Source organism: Capra hircus, chromosome 3 (genome assembly GCF_001704415.2).
Source record: "Capra hircus breed San Clemente chromosome 3, ASM170441v1, whole genome shotgun sequence".
Taxonomy (NCBI): Eukaryota; Metazoa; Chordata; class Mammalia; order Artiodactyla; family Bovidae; genus Capra; species Capra hircus.
In genome coordinates, this window is record NC_030810.1 from 116,004,235 (window position 1) to 116,024,129 (window position 19,895).

The following is a 19,895-nucleotide window of genomic DNA, read 5'->3' on the forward strand; positions in this document are numbered from 1 at the left end:
TCAGGTGGCCAAAGTATTGGAGTTGCCGCTTCAGCGTGTCCTTCCAATGAATATTCAAGGTTGATTTCCTTTAGGATTGACTTCTTTGATCTCCGTGCTATCCAAGGGACTCTCAAGAGTCTTATCCAGCACCACAATTTGATAGCACATTGATTTTTGGAGCCCCAAGAAAATGAAATCTGTCACTGTTTCCACTTTTCCCCATCAGTCTGCCATGAAGTGATGGGACCTAATGTCATGATCTTAGTTTTATGAATGTTAAGTTTTAAGCCAGCTTTTTTACTCTCCTCTTTCACCCTCATCAAGAGGCCCTTTAGTTCCTCTTCACTTTCTGCGTTAGAGTGTTATCATCTGCATATCTGAGGTTGTTGGTATTTCTCCCAGTAATCACGATTCCAGCTTGTGAGTCATGCATCCTGGCATTTCCCATAATGTACTGCGTATATATGTGCTAAGTGTCAGGAATAGATAATCAAATGAAGCATTTGAAAAAAAACAAACAAACAAACAAACACTTTCTCTCTGAGAGCACAGGGTATAATAGAGGAGAGATACGTAAACAAAAATAAATAAGTAAACTATTAGTGAATGTTAGTAATAAGCGCGAAAGAGAAAAGTTAGCAGAGGAAGGAGAGAATGAGTGTTTGGCTGGGGCAGGCAGCAGGAGCAGGCAAGTTTAACTGGGATGGCTGGGGAGGCCGCACTGAAAAGGTGACATTTGAATAAGACCTCAAGGAGATGAGGCAGCAAGCCACGTGGATATCTGGGTCAAAAACAATCCAAGCAGATGCAGCATTTTCAAAGGTCCTGAGGGAGGAGCTTGCTTGATATTTCATGGAACAACGCCCAGGCCAGCCTGCCTGTAGCAGAGAGAGCGAAAGGGACAGAAGTAGGTGCAGTAACTAAGGGACCCTGTAGCCCATTGTCAGGACTATACCCTCTACTTGGCCAGACATGAACCTAGAGGATTTAAGCAGAGAAGCTCTTACTTGGAACTCAGGCAATCTAGGTCCTAGTCTCAAATTTGCTACTAAGCAGCTCTATAACCAAGTCATGTTAGTTATCCTTGACCTAGAATTACTTTGCTTCTAGTGACTTTAGTTTCATCACCTATAAAAGGAGGAGTTTGTATTTCTGAATCTAGCATCTTTTTCGCTCTGACAGTCTGTGATTCTAGCCAAACAAGTTTGAAACTAAATCAATGGAACTATTAGCATTGGAAGAGCACGTTTCAACATCCTTGCTTGTCCATAGTTCCTCTGGACATATCACTATGAGAGACAAGGAGGGCTTTACTCCCCACTTCCTATCCAATTTAATGTAGTGACCAATCAGAGGTATAGAAAACTCATTTACATCGCTATGGGGGTCTTAAATCCCACATCCACTCCCTTTTCACATATGCTTGACAACCAGATCAAGCTGATTATCTGAAACACTTCGGTTTTATAATGATTGTTCCCTTCTATTTAACTGAGCCCCTACAACGTAAGCTGCCCCAGGAAAAGCTTAATGGAAGATAGAAGAGAAGGATTTAAAACAGTTTCTCCATCCCTGGAGAAGTGATGATCATGTCAGGCAAGAGTTGTCTCGTCTAAAACTAGACCGAATGTGCTCATAGGATCCAGTTAAGTGACAATGCAAAATGGTAAACAGCAGGTGCCTAATGACAATATACATAGTGGGTGCTGCAGAGGTTTAGAGAGCAGGTGCTCTTGGCAGGCAGAGGGCCTGAGGGCACCTCTGAAGGGTGTCGGGTGAGAGCCAGGTCTTGGAAGCCAGGTAGATTTTGATGGGTGAATATTACTACCTCTAATTTATTGGCTCAATAAAGTAGGCATTACATGGTGGGTAAATAAGTGTAAAGCAGGTTGGCAGCTTAATATTGTGCTCACAGGCCCAGGCAGTGGGTGATTTGGGTTTTCATGAACTGATCAAAAACATATTCCTACAGATTTCATGACATCTCTTTTTGGACATTCTAGTGAGCCTGCCCCATCATAGTTACATAGGATGGATCTTGGGGGAAGGTACGATCTAGACATAAGCCATTTTCAGAATCTTCTGGGACTCTCAAGATGTCTGCTGTTTTGCCAAATTTCCATCCCCTGGAATCCTTGGTAAGTCTGTGAGCGCAGTGTTTACCCAAAGAGTGGTGAAGGAGGCTGATGGAGTCCCCAAATCACAGAGTCAGAGGGCACCTCCTTCCAGGAAGAAAGGACCACTCTCTTTCCTGTTGCTCTTCTGTATATCATTCTCTATCACAGCACAGATAAGGAATCTTTTACACTTGTTTGTTTAGAAGAACACACCAAACTCAAAGTTTCCCTTTACAAGGCTAGACATAATACCTTCCTCATCTCTGTGACTCCAGTACCAAGACTAGTAGCATAGAGTGGATGTCCAAATTTGAAAGCGATAGTACATCAACTCAGTTTATCTTCATCTTTTCAGGGTAGTTTTTTGGGTTCCACAAAAGATTTGAAGAGGTCATGAACGCTCTACCCAGAGAAAAATGAACTTCTGCACACACACTTACAGGATTTTGCCAACAATTTCTGGGGGCACATGGGCTGCAAGTTGAGCCCTGTTCCAGGGGGTGTATTAATCACTTAATAATATCCTTTGCAGGTGATTCTGAAGCCTCAGCTTGAATGCTTCCAGGGATAGGGAACTCAGTCCCTTTCTGTTTGTGACAGCATTGATAGTTAGAGGGCTTCCCTGTGGCTCTGATGGTAAAGCGTCTGTGTGCAATGCAGGAGACCCAGGTTCGATCCCTGGGTCAGGAAGATCCCCTGGAGAAGGAAATGGCAACCCACTCCAGTACTCTCGCATGAAAAACTCCATGGACTGTTGCCTGAGGAGCCTGGTAGGCGACAGTCCATGGAGTCTCAGAGTCAGACACGACTGAGCGACTTCACTTTTCTTTATTTTGCACATCAGCCTTCCTTTCTGTAATGCCACCCTCATCCTAATTCTCCCCTGAGCAACATTAAACAGGCAAAGAGTTAGGAATTTGTATTACCGAGCTCTAATTCATCATCAAGTACATAACTGCTTTCTCATGTTTGTAAACACGTATCCTAAGCCTCCCTGGTATTCCCTGGCCTCCGCTGTTCTTTGCTTTGACTGAGTTTGTGTCTCCTCACTGTCCTGATTCTGTGTCTTTTGCAAAAGCCCAGCTTATCACCACCCCTATTAAAGTGTAGTACCCAAGTGTGGTCATGGAGACAGGCATTATTTCTCCCTTTGTTCCAGACAATGAGCCTTTACACTGCTTAAGACTGCCTTTGCTTTTTGGCAGCCACTTCACCTGATTGACCCATTAATGAGCAAAGAGTCATGCAATGCCCCCAAGTCTTTTCCAGGTGTGCTGTTGATAAGCCCTATCTCCCCACTGGGCACGTGTGCAGCTTGCTGTTCAGACCTAATTGCAGTACCTTTACATTTATCTTTGTTAAATGCCATCCTATTAGATTTGGTCCTTGAGTCCAGCCTGCTGAGACCTTTTTGGATCCTGATTTTGTCATCCAACATATTCTCATTACTCTCAGACAATGTATTCGACGTGCAGCAGAGTTACCATTTTGGGAGCCTGTCTCTGCCAGACACTATGCTTTACACAGCACACTGTTTCACTCTCCCTTCCCCAACTCTGCTGAGTATGTGCTGTCACCATTTTATTTTATTATTTTATTGTTTATATTTATTTATTAATTTGCACCAGGTCTTGGTTACAGCACGTGGAATCTTTAGTTGTGGCATGTGGAATCTAGTTTGTGGATTGACCAGGGGTCAAATCCAGGCCCCCTGCACTGGGAATGCAGTGTTAGCCACTGGAGCACCAGGGAGGTCCCTGTCCCCAGTTTATAGTTAAGCACACTGTGACTCAGACAGGCTAAGCAACTTGTCCAAGGATACACAGCCAGTATGTAGGAGAGTCAGGATTTAAACCCAGCTCTGTCTGACTCTAAAGGCCAGAAACATAGCCACCCTCCCTTGCTACTTTCATTCAAGTCATTAATATTTTGCACAGGACAGGACAGGCCCAGACCCTTGTAGAAAAATACTGGAGACAAATTTTGGCTGAGGGTTGATTCATGTACAGTCATTATTCCTTCCCAGGAACTGGGGTGTGACTTCCCACAGTACCCACTCTATCCTGAGGAATACCAAGAAAGATTTTGTACACTGTCCGAAGGGACAGTGCTTCTGCTTCTAGCACATGCGGAAACATGTGCTGGCCCGTGAGTCCCCTTACCAAACAGTGAATGACATGCATGCGTGGTGACTTCTTTTTGGTAGCTTCATGCTGACTTCTGTAAGTCCCAAATTCCTTTACTACTTGCTCTGAAATGGTCATTTAAATAACTAAGTCTAGATATTGCTGAGTCTTTATCATTGGCATTTGGGGGGTATACCTTCTTTCACCAGGCCTTTAAGAGCTTCAGGGGAATCTCTCTCAAATATCCTACATGACCTTCCTAATTGATTACAGATCAAATCTTCCATGAGTTTATATTAAGCTTTGTTGAATCTGTGTTAAAGTCTTAACCAGTATGACCTCTCAAATTACAGACTTCTTTTTACACATGTGATTCTCAGGGCTGGTGCCCAATGACAGCTGTACATTTAGGCCTTATAGTGACAACTTTTTTATTATAATCATTGCATAAATAGATTCTTGTTGGCTTTTACTTTCAAAAACCCTAATTAAGTCTCTTAACAGTTTCTTTTGTGGCAGACACCTTTGACCAGAGACCGCTGAAGAATCCAGAGAAAAGGTGGGGACCAAGCTTCTTTCAAAAATGGCTTAGAGAACAACAGTTTTAAAAAAAAATAGGGACATGAAGAGAAAATCAAACCTCCACAGGTGAAAAGTCTGAGCATCTGATAAGGGAGAGTTGCATCTCCCAGAATTCTGAAGTATGCCCTGTCCAAGGAGTTGTTCCCTTTCGGGGTGGTTCATTTAAACTTTTTCTCAGGGACCATCAGACTCAGGTATTAGATCTTCTAAGAATGCAGTTCTGTCTTCCCTATCTATCAGTGAGATCTCTCTATCTGTTTTCTCTCTGCTCTGAGATCTTCTGTCTTGACCAATATTTTATGTATGTATAAGAATTAGATCACCTATGATATTTATTTAATTCTGTTTTTCATGTTTTATGTGTAATTTTCACACTCATCAATCCACACTCATAATCATCTTTCTATTGTACATTCTAACAGAGTTGGAATCATCATAGGTTATTATAGATAGGAAAATAGGAGGACTCGAGTTTGTTCCTTAAAATCTTTCTCCATCACAAAACTTCTTGAATGAAGGCTAAAGGCACAGAATTTATATTAATATCAAACTCCATTCCACACAAATTCATAGGTGGAAGGATGGAATAAATGGAAAGACCTTTGAAAGAACCAAAGCCAATCATCCCAATAGAGTGGTGAAAATTTTACAATCCAGAGACACTTGCCTAAATGACATGCTTATTGTCAGAGTATAAGCTCTAGGTTCATACTGGCTGGCTGGGTTCTCTGGGAAGCAGACACTGAGGTAAAGCAAGGACTGAAAAATGTTTATTGGAGAGTTACATCTGTGACGGAAAAGGGGAAGGAAGCATGACTGGGTAGAGAAGCCATCAAATAGTGAGGTACACCTGTAAAAGAGGAACTCTGAAACAAAGCCTGTTAGAGATGAGCCTTGTGTTGGGCAGAAGTGGCCGACACATGGACCACGGCCACACTTAGTCCCTGTCTGAGGTGGACATTGAAGACCCCAGCAGCCAGAGACGCCAGCTAGCACACTCCACCCGGCCAGGTGACGAGCCCTTTCTTGACAGAAGATGTAGTGGTGGGTCTCCATGTCTGCACACTCCTAGGGTTCACTCTTGTAGCCTCCATACAAGTTCTAGAGAGACACGGCTTCAGTTACTTATTTATAATGTTGTTTAGTCACTAAGTTGTGTCCGACTATTTGTGTCCGACCCCATGGACTGTAGCCCACCAGGCTCTTCTGTCTATGGGATTTTCCAGGCGAGAATACTGGAGTGGGTTGCCATTTCCTACTCCAGGGGATCTTCAGAGGATTTTTAATAGTAATGCTTATTTTATTCATTGTAAAGAAAGAGTATTATCTCAGTAGATACATTATAAATGTCAAGGAAAAAATAGATATATATATATATATATACCAAATGGTTTTTCATTAAAATATTTCACAACTGGTACTTGGGCATGCTGTTGGAAACGGCCTAAGGTGTCTCCGAAGTGGAGGTCAGTGAACTCCAGACAACCCCTTGAATTTTCCATTAGTGAGTAGCTAGATGAAGTAATAAATAAATTATTATTAAGCACTTGCAAATCCAGTGTTATATAAATGCTAAATAATCATAATAATAGAGTAGTATGCTGATCTTGATAAACGGGTCGGCTACCATGTCATTTAAAATGGATGGCACAGCAAAGTCCGTGAAGATGAATGAGGTCCTCGTTCACAGAGCTCAACACCAGCGCGGTCTCTTCTGCTGGGCTGCTCTGGCCTCCACGTGCCCGCTGCACTTGCCCCGCCCTTGTCTCTGCGGGACAGTTAGACCAGGAAAGCGATGCTGGCCGGCTCTAAGGCGGTCGTAAAAAGGGTCCACTGTAGGGATATTGAAAGCCTACAGAGGTGAGTGCGTAGGTATTTGCATTTCTGAGAAGTCGGGACTAATCTATAAGGCAGGTGGGGGAAGAGAACGAACTGAGTGCCTCGCGTGACCCGCACACTGTGTTCGGGGCTCTGCGTTTATTATTTCATTTATCCTCCAGGCCAGCACATTAAGGTAACAGAGCAATGGAATAAAGCAGAAGGTATGACTATTTTCTGTAGAGATGCAGAAAGCCTGACCCCAGTGGTGTAGTGGTTTTCTTCATTTAACTGTATGATTTTGAGGGTACAAAAGTAGCTTGTGTTTTTTAAACACTTTTCTTGAGCATAATTGACATTCAATAAACTGAACATATTTGAAATACACGATTTGGTTAGTTTTAACATATATACACACCATCACCACAATCAAGATATTAAACACACCTATCAGCCTCAAAAGTTTTCTTTTTGATTCGCCCTTTCCACCACTCCTCACCTAATACCCTCCCCAAGCAACGCTGGTCTGCTCTTGGCCACTCTGTAATTAGCTTGCATTTCTAGAGTTTTATATAAATGGAACCAGGTAATATATACTTTTTGTTGGTCTGGCTTCTTTCACTCAGCATAGTTATTTTGTGATTCATCCAAGATTTTCTTTTCCTTTGTTTTACTTACAGAGATGTAAGGACTTTGAATAAGTGGTATGTATTTTGTTTAATTTTAGCTTTGGACTCAGTCCAGAGTTAATATTCTAGTTCCGTCGCTTCCTATCTATGTGTCAAGTGGTAAGTTTCTTAACCTCTCTAAGGCTTAATTTTCTCATCTGTGAAGCAGGTATAATAAAAGCTGCATCACAGAGTTGATGTGCAGTGCACAAGTTAGGTGAGATGACATAGGTAAGCTGAATAGCACAGAATCTGTCCATGGTAAACAACTAGTTTTGCAATTAAAATTTTTAAATGATAAAACCTTTTTTTTTTTTCATCAAAATCCCCTTTGATGTCCTTCTTTTCTCACTATCAAGTAATATAATAATAGCTGTCTTATATTGTACCAAATGGGTAGTAAATGCAACTTATGAATTAGTTCTTTTAATTTTCACAAGAAGCCTAGGAAGTATGTGGAGACATCATTACCCCCAGTTAGAGATGAGGAAGGTGCGCTAGAGAGATATGGTCATTTGTCATTCTCACAGACAGTAGGTGGTGGATCAGAATTCGAACTGAGGCTGTCTGGCTCAAGACCCTTCCTTGACTGGGCTGCCTTTCCATATGCAGTAATGTCATCCACTGACACTAGGGCTCATGCTTCAGGAAAAAAATAGATACGAAATCCATATCAGGAACTAAGTAAAAGTTAGAGAAATAACTATAAAATTAAAAAAAAAATGTTGTTGAGACACCAGTTATTAAGACATTCCAAATACTTCCAATGTATTATAGGCATATACTTGTAATTAGACATTCTGAAGAATATTCCACACCTGATTCTATGTTTACCTGTGAGTAAGTTGAAGACAATGAATCTGTAAAGAAGTATTGAAGACAGCTAGAGTAGATTCCGCCTTTCCTGCAAACACTGGAGAAACTGCTGAGTGTTCTAAGTCTGAGCTATAAATTTTAGAGCAAACCCAGAAGGTAGGCCTGTTGATGAGGTTGTATGGTCCCAGCTGAGAAGACTGTACTCACCCCACGTTTAGGGACTGACTGTGATTTTAGAGTCCATTGGAATAGCTGTTGCAATAGAAGAGAAGCTCAACTACATCTTCAGTTGTCTTAAGTACAGTAACTGATTTTCACTTAAGATTTGGAAATTTGGTGGAACAGAGTAAGGGAGATCTTAATTCAATTCAGATCAACAAATATTGGTTATTTGCCTGATATGCACGGAATCTCTGCCTTTAAGAAATTTGTTTGAAGTAGGGGATGGAAGATGAAAAATACAAATAAAATAGTTTCAGTGGCAATAATGACTTGAATGGGAGACATATTTAGAAGGCAGAATCAATAAACTCATTTTCCATCAAGAAGACCGCATGAAGGAAAGGTTGGGTTTCTGGTTTGGAAACTGTGAGCCACTTGAAAGAACATAAAATTTAGACAAGCAGACTTTATAAAGTAGGTGATGAGGGCAATTTTGAGAATCTGAGATATGAGGTGCAATAGGTGATTCAGGCACTTGTGTTTCTGGATCCTAAGCTCAGGGGTGAGGTCAGGGCTGACAATAATGGCTTGTGAGGTTTCATCGTATGGGATGCAATAGAACTGTGGGAATGGATGAGATCTCCCAGGGGAGGGTATGGAGGGAGAGGAAATGAATGGATGAGATCTCCCAGGGGAGCGTATGGAGGGAGAGAAAATGGTCATCACAGGTTTGGGGATGGTTAAAAATAGATTTGACCAAATACCAGACTTGTGGACACAGTGGGGGAAGGAAAGGGTAGGACGAATTGAGAGAGTAGCATTGAAGCATAACATTGCCAGGGTAAAACTAGATAGCCGGTGGAAATTTGCTGTATGACTCAGGGAGCTCAAATCCGATGCTCTGTGACAACCTAGAAGGGGTGGGATACGAGGAAGATGGGAGGGAAGTTCAAGAACGAGGGGGCATAGGTATATCTATGGCTGATTCATGTTAATATATGGCAGAGACCAGAACGATACTGTAAGGCAATTATTCTCCAATTAAAAATAAATGAATTTTTAAAAATTATGGGAATGGACAATATTATCCTTTTTTTTTTTTTTTGCAGTTCGCTCAGTCGTGTCTGACTCTTTGCGACCCCATGGACTGTAGCCCACCAGGCTTCTTCATCCATGGAATTTTCCAGGCATGAGTACTGGAGTGGGTTGCCATTTCCTTCTCCATATTATTATCCTATAGATCTTTCCTATTCCAAATTTTTTCAAATCCACTCATTTCAAACAAGATGCCTTATATTCTGTGAGAATAGATGCAAAATTATAATTCAACGTATTCAATTCAGCGTATCTCATAGAAATGCAGCACTTCAAAGGAAAAAAGACCCCAAAGCAAACACAAAAGCCTGCTTCGGGTGTGGTCCTTCACCTACTAGTGAAGGCAGGCTGCACTGGAAGATCTTGGGGTGAGGGATGGTGGCCAGAGATGCAGGTGGTACAGAATAGCTCTTCTGTGAATGCAGATCTGACATCAAGGGTGTTGTCTTTCTGAACCCGTTTTCTCTTGTCAAGATAGGAGGAAGTTGTCAAGGGTGGAGATTAAGATGCTAAACTGAAAAGTCAGCTTACATTTTATGATCTTTAGTTGGGTGCTGACTTCTGCATACCGTGAACCGTGCCTACCCATCTCTTCATACTTCTCTTTCTCTTCCATTCAGTCGGCAAGTGCTAGGGCCACAGAGAGGAATTGTATTTGGTTCTTGCCCTGGAGGCAGAGACTACACTTATGGTAGTGTGCTAATTACCAAAATGTTTCCCATTGGCATAGTTCTTTATATGTGACGAGAAATCTCATCTTCATTATAGTGTTGCAGTTTTACAACATAGCTATGAAGGAAGTAGAGCAATGGTTATTATTATTCATATTATATATGTGATCTTTTAATATATATGATGTATGTTGTTTAGTCGCTAAGTCGTGTCCAACTTTTCTGCGGCCCCATGGACTGTAACCTGCCAGGCTCCTCTGTCAATGGGATTTTCCAGGCAAGAACACTGGAGTGGGTTGCCATTTCCTTCTCCAGAGATATGTGACGCATATGTCCTGCATATTATTATTATGCCTGAGTAGCTGAGACACAGAGGTGAAGCGACTTGGGGAAGGTCAGTCAGTGGCTAAGATCCAAATCTTTTGGCCAAGTGTTCTTCCTGCTAAGGGGAATGTTTTTCCCTGGCTCTCTCATCCTGTGCACCTTGCCTTTGCAATTTCCAGGTTGTCTTTTTTATCTTTCAGTTTACAAATTTGGCAGGCCCTTAGGGAACACTGACTCAAGAATAACTTGCCTTTGCTGAAGTACTAGATCCCACAGGTGTAAGACAGACTTTGGAAGGGTTACTCTCCCTCTCACTGCCCCCTCAAAATCCCCACTGTTTGTCTGGAGGGAAGTGTGCTTATCAGTTCTGGACATACCAGGGAGCAGCTAGCAAAACCAAATTAGCTCAAACTGGCTGCCATTCAGGTCAGCTAATTAAATTAGCTATTGTTGCATTACTGATAAGGACAGTTTGGAAAAGGAAAAAAGCTACTCATCCCAGCAGCCATAAGGCCAATGCCAAGAAAATGTGTTAATGGGAACATTCTGAAAGGAAACCCCTCTGACTAGCAGCAGTACCTAGGGGCTTTGGTGGACTGTTCTCTTAGCCATCTGCTCTGAGTTCAGTGCTCCCAGCCCTCTCTGGCTCTGATCCTTGCGGGCACTGCCACTCTCAAGCTTTCTGGTACCCAGCCTCAGCCAAGGCAGCCCTTTTTTTTTTTTTCCTACTATGGGTTCATCCTCCTGGGAGTCTGGAGAGAAATGGGAATTTTTCTGGAAGAAAACAGTTCACTTTTGTGTGCTAAAATCTAATCTCGCCATAGCTTAAAAGCCAGTTGATATTTGCAAGAGAAAGAAAGGAAAAGAGGGGAAAGAGGGAAGGAATAAAAGAAGGAAGGGAAGAAGGAAGGAAGGGAGGAAGGAAGGAAGGGGGAGGAAGTGAATAGCTAGGAAGGTCCTGAAAGACTACAGTTTTTATTTCCCCGCATCTACCCCTTTAGCAGCAGCACTTCAGTGAGACTTCCCCCTACATCGCACCCCCACCCCCACCACCAGCTTCTGCCCTCGTCAACTCACCCACCGAGGGGTCCTGGCTCTATTTTTTTCTAAGACTAATTACCCAGGCTTCCTTAAGTTCTGTGAGCCAGCTGATATCCTTCTAGAACTTTCCTTTTCTGCTTAAATTAACCAGTCTATTTCATGTAATCCAAATGATTTAAAGATGGTTTAGTCCAAAGCTTTCCTTAAGTGATTTTGAGGAAGATAAGGAAGAGATATATATTTTTTAATTTTTATTTTTACTTTATTTTACTTTACAATACTGTATTGGTTTTGCCATACATTGACATGAATCCACCACGGGTGTACATGCATTCCCAAACATGAACCCCCCTCCCACCTCCCTCCCCATAACATCTCTCTGGGTCAGCCCCGTGCACCAGTCCCAAGCATGCTGTATCCTGCATCGGATAGACTGGCGATTCGGTTCTTACATGATAGTATACATGTTTCAATGCCATTCTCCCCAATCATCCCACCCTCTGAGATATTAAGTGATTTTCTCAGAATCGCATAGATGACAATTAGAACAGGCCTAGAATCCAGGCCTCTAACTCCATGAGAATACATCTGAATACAGAGCCTGCTGTGCCCCTCCTGAGACAGTGAGGCAACTCCCAGAACTGCCTGAGAGTCTGTGAGGAGGGCCTGGAAAATTTTCAGTGTAACCCTCACCCCATGACTCCCTCTTCTCTGTGTGTGTGCGTGTATCTGTGTGCACACACGTGCAAAATTTTTAAATTGAAGTAAAATTTGCATATCATACAATTAACTGTTTAAAAGTGTACAATGCAATGGTATTTAGTATATTCAACAATGTTGTACAATAAGCATCTCTCATGAGTTTCAAAACATTTTCATCACCCTATAAAAACAACACATGCCCATTAAGTAATTACTTCCCATTCCTCCCACTGTCATTGCCTGGTGACCTCTAGGTTATATATCATATAAAATGAATCATATGATAGGTGAGATTTTATATCTGGCTTCTTTCATTCAGCATAATGTTTTCAGTGTTCATCTATGTCACAGCAAGTTATCAGCGCTTGGTTCCTTTTCACGGCTGAATAATATTCCGCTGTGTGGCCACGTCATGTTTTATGTATCTATCATCTGTTGATGAGAATTTGGGTTGTTTCCACCTGTTGGTTACTATGAACATTCACGTGTGAATCAGTTTCTGAGGGAATGTATAGTTATTTCTCCTAAAAAACATACTGAGAATGGAATTGCTGAGTCATCCTGTAATTCTATATTTAACTTTTGGAGAAACTGCCCAATTGTTTTCCACAGCACGTTGCTCCCAGAAATTTTTTTCTGACTGCACCTTTCATAAACAATGAAGGAAATATTTATAACTGTAACAGGGACAACTAAAGAGAGAATGACATTCTTGGAGAAAAAATGAGTGTGAATTTTGAGATGTCAGCATTATGAGTGGGTGTGAAGATCTAAGAGGAAGGGTGGTAATGGTCTTCATCATACAGGGAGATGAGTTTGGAGTGCTCAGCATAACAGAGAGGAAAAAGGGAGGAAAGGCAGAAAGAGGAGGAGGAAAGAGGAGGCCAGAAAAGTGGCAGAAATCTGAGTACTGAGTGATGGGTGATGTGATTCCTCCCAGCCTTGGCTGTCCAGAATTATTCCATAAACTTGAGCATACTCTCAATACTCTCTCTCTCTCTATGTATATATATATATATGCATATAGATATAATGTTATATAATGTATATAAACATATATATATATATATGCTGCTAAGTCTCTTCAGTTGTGTCCAACTCTGTGAGACCCCATAGACAGCAGCCCACCAGACTCCCCCGTCCCTGGGATTCTCCAGGCAAGAACACTGGAGTGGGTTGCCATTTCCTTCTCCAATGCATGAAAGTGAAAAGTCAAAGTGAAGTCACTCAGTCGTGTCCGACTCTTTGCGACCCCATGGACTGCAACCTACCAGGCTCCTCCATCCATAGGATTTTCCAGGCAAGAGTACTGGAATGGGATGCCATCGCCTTCTCCGATATATATGTCCTATATATATACATACGTATATATATATATATACATATATATATATATATATATGTCATAATAATGTTATGAGTTGATAATTCTGAAAAGGATTTAAATTTTACATTGGACATGACATGGTATAAGACAGAAGCAAAGTTCAAAGAGTTCCTAAGAGGTAGAAAGGCACAGACACAAATAGTCTCACCTCCTCTATGCCAGACCTCACTACTCCTACCTTGAATTAGCAGAAATCTGGGGGAGGCAATGCCCATATTCAGGCTATGGAATTCCCTTAGATGGCAAGAGGCAGGGAGGACTCCCTTTTCTTTTAATCTGATAGATTTGCTTCAGAGTTTTAAGTCATGAGATAATATCCTCCTTTAAGAAAACAAGTGAAATGGAAACCTAGTTTTGAGACTACGTGCCGGATTCTTAAATGTGCAATGTCAGTCTCACTGTAAAACATGAAAACTTCCTTGTTGTTGTCAGTCGCTCATTTGTGTCTGACTCTTTGCAACCCCATGGACTGCAGCACACCAGATTTCCGTATCCTTCACCGTCTTCTGGAGCTTGCTCAAACTCATGTCCATTGAGCCGGTGATGCCATCCAACCATCTCATCCTCTGTCATTCCCTTCTCCTGCCTTCAGTCTTTCCCAGAATCAGGGTCTTTTCAGATGAGTCAGTTCTTCACATCAGGTGGCCAAAGGATTGGAGCTTCAGCTTTAGCATCAGTCCTTCCAATGAATATTCAGGACTGATCTCCTTTAAGATGGACTGGTTTGATCTCCTTGCTGTCCAAGGGATCTCCAGCACCAGAGTTTGAAAGCATCAGTTCTTCAGTGTTCAGCCACCTTTATGGTCCAACCCTCACATCCACACATGACTACTGGAAGAACCATAGCTTTGGCTAGACGGACCATTGTCGACAAAGTCATGTCTCTTCTTTTTAATACACTGTCTAGGTTTGTCACAACTTCTTCCAAGGAGCAAGCATCTTTTAATTTCATGGCTGCAGGTACCATCTGCAGTGATTTTGGAGCCCAAGAAAATAAAGTCTCTCACTGTTTCCATTGTTTGCCCATCTATTTGCCATGAAGTGATGGGATTAGATGCCTTGATCTTCATTATTTGAATGTTGAGTTTTAAGCCAGCTTTTTCATTCTCTTTCACTTTCATCAAGAGGATCTTTAGTTCCTCTTCACTTTGTGCCATAAGGGAGGTGTCATCTGCATATCTGAGCAAGTTTATTCTTAAGCCCTTAGTACCAGTGGAGAGAGTACTTTCTGCTCAACTAGTAAATATTATAATTGAGGAAAGCAGTAATATCAAGGAGAGGAACCACTATACTTAGTTCATAGGGCAGGCTGTAATTATAGTTGGAAAAATATGATAAAAAAAATAAGCTGTGCTCCACTGTGATACCATATGTACTTACTTTCAACTTGAGACTATTTTCTCTAAGCTGCAGTTTCTTCATTTTCAGACAGGAAAGTTTAGCTCTTTTCTCCATTAAACTCCAACATTCTAAGCTACTTGGGGAATTATAAAATCTAGTGAAATGAATGAGAAATTATAAAAGTTAGTGAATTGGGCATAATTTCCTGAAATAATTGAAAGAAAAATCTTCCAAGCCTTTAAGATAAAAATACAAGAAAAAGTTTTGCTATAGAAGGCATTCCAAGTGACTTTAGTCCAAAAAGTCAAACTCTACATCACTTCTCATTTTGAAGAGTACTAGTGGAAATTGAGGCCAGTGCTATTTGGGTATAGAGTGCTAATTCCATAAGAACCAGTTCCACCCACAGGATGTCACTAAGAACATATTAGTGCTTCTAATTCAGAAGTCTGTCTTCCAAAAGTGTCTATTCAATAAACTGTACTAATGGGACTTTGATGGAAAGAAGTAACCTAGTCCTGGGCAAATGGGTACTTTCAAGCATCCAGTGAAGTGAATATAATTATTGGTTTATATCTTCCTTTTATATTATAAAATACCAATAATATAATATCATTACAAAATATGTAAAATTGTGGACATTTCTTCATAATCCTATCACCTTAACACAACAACAGTACTGATTTTCCTTATTTTCTTTTAGCATTTGTTCCCGTGTATGATGAATGTTTTGACAATTTATCGATAGATTGATCTATTTTTAAAAGTTTTTCAGCCGAACTTGGCCAGTATGTAGAAGTATGATTCTTTCCCTAACTTTGTTGTAGCTTCTCCTTTTTTCTTCTTGAGCCCACAGTCCCAAATGGAAACATTGACACCCTGTCCCCATTCTGTAGTGATTGAGGGTGAAGCATCCTGTCTGTGGTGCTTCTCAACGATCCGGAGGAAAGTACAAGTTAATATTATGAGCTTCCCTGGTGGCTCAGTGGTAAAGAAACTGCCTGCCAATGCAGGAGACCTGGGTTTGATCCCTGGATTGGGAAGATCCCCTGGAGAAGGAAATGGCAACCCACTCTAGCATACTTGCTTGGGAAATCTCATGGACAGAGGAGCATGGTGGTCTACAGTCTATGGGGTCACAAGAGTCATTATTAACTTTTGAAAATATTTATTTTTTCTCTAAAAAATCTGTTTGTCTTAAGGCCAGGTTCTATGTATAATCACTAAAAGGAAAGACAGTTCTATAATGATTTCTTTCAAACTTTACTGACCCTTCATAATAGGGTCAGAAGAAACTGTCTTTTATCCAATCCTTTTTAAATGGAGCCATAAAAATGAGATGCAAAGGAAAACCACTGGGATCAAGTTAAAAGCCTGTCCATATAATTCTCGGGTTAGTAATTTATTATCTTAAGCAAGTCATTTAATATTATTGGGATTAGTTGCTTCATCTGTAAATTAAGGGTAATTTACAGGGTTCTTATGAGGACGGAACAAGTTAATGTAGGGAGAAAGGCAACACAAATGATTTACTTTTTCTTTCTTAAAAGAAAGGAAGTACAGATGGGTTACTCCATTGAACTATTCCTAATATTTATCACAGAGAATTTTTATTCACGTTACATGAATGAAAAAGTAACTTCAATTTTGGATGGCTGATGAGCCATTTCTGTATCATCTAGGTCCAGGCCTTTTTCTTCTCTCCTATTTTCAGCTGGTTAGCTGCTTATTGAGCTCTTGCCAGAGGGTGGACAAAAGAAATAAAAACTGAAATCGGTCAATTTGACTCTTTGATAGCGGTCCTGATGAAAGATGTGTGGGTAGAGGGTATTAAAGTTGTGAGTTAAACTGGAATTCTGCTTCTTACCAGGATATTGCAAGAACCTACTGATGGTTTGGATGACCTGGCGATAACAGCTACTCCTCTTCTCTTGACTGAAGACATGTCTTCCTCTAACTGGACAGTGGTCTATCTTCCAGAATGACACATACTGACTTTTGAAGAAGTAAGAGGATACCTCCTGGCCAGTCACATCAGTCAGAACAACTGTGGTGAGCAGTGGGCTGGCACATGTTGCAGCCAGATGACTGTTGCAACAAGAGTCCCAAAGCAATAATCACTCTTCCTTCTCTTCCCCACTAACCCAGCAATCAAATCATCACTTGCAAGCATTCACTATGTACTGCCATATAATACAAAATATGGTGAGCACTTTCATATAGAAGACAACGTCTCAACCCTCAATAAAACTGTAACACATTAAGCAAGCAAGAATTGTGCATGTAGAAATACAACTAATTACGTAGGGGAGAAGGAAGAAGGGGAGAAGGTAAGGAACACATTAGCGCATCCCCTCTACCCCAGTCAGTCTGCAAGGTGCTCTGCACATTTTATCTAATCCTTACCACATCCCTGAGACACAGTTCTATCCCTGTTCCATGGATGATGATACTGGGAGGTCAGAGGTGTTTAATAACTTACCCAAGATCACAGAGTGAGAAAAGTGTGAAACCTGCTTTCAAGTTTAGAAGGCTCTAGCTTTATAGTCTATGCTCTGTTACTCACTGCCACTGAAGGAGTCAGAGTTGGAGACATCATTTTTGTCATCAAGCCAAGACTCTTTAAAATCTCTCTCATTAAATATGTTGCTAAAGCTTTACAAGTCTGTTCATCAGTGTGGGAAAGATTTCTAGCCAGAGAATAAATGTCTGGATTCTGGAGGAGGCAGGGATGGTGTGGCAGAAATGACAGCCCTCCGGTCTCAACTCTGCCATCATCTACAAGTGTCGTAAGTCACCTCCATATAAGGGGTTCTGCTCCAAGAGCACATTTATAAGTCCAATTTGTTTGTTGAGCCCTACAAAGTTAGCTTAGGTACCCAACTAATACAGTTGGCTATATAGTACTATACTGTAATAGGTGTATAAAACTTTCCACACAAATAATACACGAAAAACAAACACAAAATATAAAGAAAACATTTAAAATCTTGCAGTACAGTACCTTGAACAGTAGCACAGCAGTAGAGTACAACAGCTGGCATCTAGGGGCTGGCATTGAGTGAACAGGGAAGAAGCGTCACTGACTGGAAAAGGGAGAGAGTGTGGGAGGTGCTCAAAGGGTCATCAGCAGTAGGAGATGGAGGGTGAGCTGCAATGGCACTCACACCTGGTTCATGTACCAGTCTATGTTCAGGTCCTGTACCTCCGAAACTTAACAGCGCCTCCTCAAATGGAGCTAACTTACATGACTGGACATGCGAACGCATGTTTGCAACTTTGAAAGCTCACACTTTAAAGCTTTCACGTGCAGGGCACTTACTGTGTTCATCTGGGCAAGTTCCTTCCCTCTTGTAGACTTTTGTAATGTAGAGCGTTTCACTTACACTCCGTCACTGGACAGTTATATTATGTACCAGGTCTCATGTCAAGTAGCCTTGAGTTTAAATTCTGGCTCCATCCTCAAGCAGTGGTTCTTTAGCAAGTCATTTAACCATCTGTAAAATGGAGATAATAATACCTACCTCAGGGTCTCTGCCCTTTATTGTTCGTTCTCCTTGGAATGGTCTTCCCCAGTTATCCATAAAAGGTCACTCTGTTACCTTCTCCAGGTCTTTATTCAACTTACTTTTTTAGTGAGACTTTCCTTCAACATGCTCTCTGAATTGCAAACCATCCAGCATTTCCTGTCTTCTACCCTCATTTTATTATACTCCTTAGCACTCAAGACCTAACTTACTATATACAGCACTTAATTATCTTATTTATTGCTTGTTTCCCCACCTCTAGAATGTAAGCTCTATAAGGGCAGGGGTTTTTTGTATTCTTTACTGCTGTATCTCCAGTTTCTAGAGTGATTTAGGTGCTTAATAAATATTTGTGGCATAAATGACTGGTTGTTGTGAAAATGGTGTGAGTAAACTGCTTTGAACAGGCTTGGCACAGGCTTGGCACATAGTAGACGCAGCATGCATGTTGTCTGCTTAATATGCAGTGTCATTATTATGTTCCCAAGCCATAGTGGGTCAAGTATGTTCTGTTTCTCCTCCAGGGAACCTAAAATGAACATTCTGATTTTCTTGAAGAATGTGAAAGTTTGGCTCTGTTGAAATTAACCTGGAGCAAGGGGCAACCCACTCCAGTAGTCTTGCCTGGAGAATCCCATGGACGGAGAAGCCTGGTAGGCTGTAGTCCATGGGGTCGCAGAGTCAGACATGACCGAGCAACTTCACTCACTCACTTAAAGGGAATTAGTCATTGTGAGGGAAATAAGGGGGAGGATCTGCACAGCAGATAATTCCAAATACCTAAAGGAGTGGCCATTTAGATAGAAATTCTGGGATTGCTACTGGAAATTCTGGTGCATAAGAAAAGATTTCCAGAAAAGTGGATGTCTAATGATGATATAAACTGACTCAGGAGACAGTGAATTGCTCATGCCTGAAGATCTCCTAGAAGCTGGATAAGCATATCTCATTCACCCTACATTTAATTATCGTAGAGTGATGAGCTTGGAATGCAGCCAGATTTGTCGAACTCTTAGAGAGCCATGAAGATGTCGAGTAAAGCATGGCATTTCTAGGGGCAAGACAGATGGACAACCAACAAAAGCATTGCTTACTCTATAGTCAAAGAAACCAAGGATACATAATCAGGAGACTGGGGACAGTCAAACCAATTAAAAGTCAAGGTCTATTATCTAGCTTCCAGATATGAATCAGTTTTCAGATCCAGAACCGATTGGCAGAAGGTGCCCAGGTAGAAAGACCGTATAAGTATAGTATGTGTCTAGCATAATGATTTTCCCATTCCACCCTTCAAAGACCCCTGGCATTTACTCAGGTAAGCATATAGTGGGGGAAGAGGACTCCCTAGGCATTTTGAAGACTGTTTGACAGAAGTCCCAAACTGACGTTGATGTCTGGGGTCCAGATAATTGCCATGGTTCATTGTTAGGGGGGCAGTTCTAAGTCTGTCTCAGTGCGCTCACCAGGTCCATGGACTCACACCTGCTAATTTTCTCAGTTGCTGAACGTTGAAATAATTAGAGTGTATATACTTGG

At 41.3% G+C, this 19,895-nt stretch overlaps 1 protein-coding gene across 2 annotated transcripts in view; it reads left to right on the forward strand.

Moving 5' to 3' along the window:
- The window catches only part of PBX1 (PBX homeobox 1), a 336,966-nt gene extending 318,242 nt beyond the window's left edge, over nucleotides 1–18,724 (forward strand). The window contains exon 10 of one of the 2 annotated variants that reach the window (XM_018046429.1): nucleotides 16,703–18,724. In XM_018046429.1, coding sequence (XP_017901918.1) covers nucleotides 16,703–16,723 — 21 coding nt within the window. In that variant the 3' untranslated portion in view covers nucleotides 16,724–18,724. The remainder of the gene's footprint in view (nucleotides 1–16,702) is intronic. The other variant, XM_018046431.1, reaches the window with a different exon arrangement.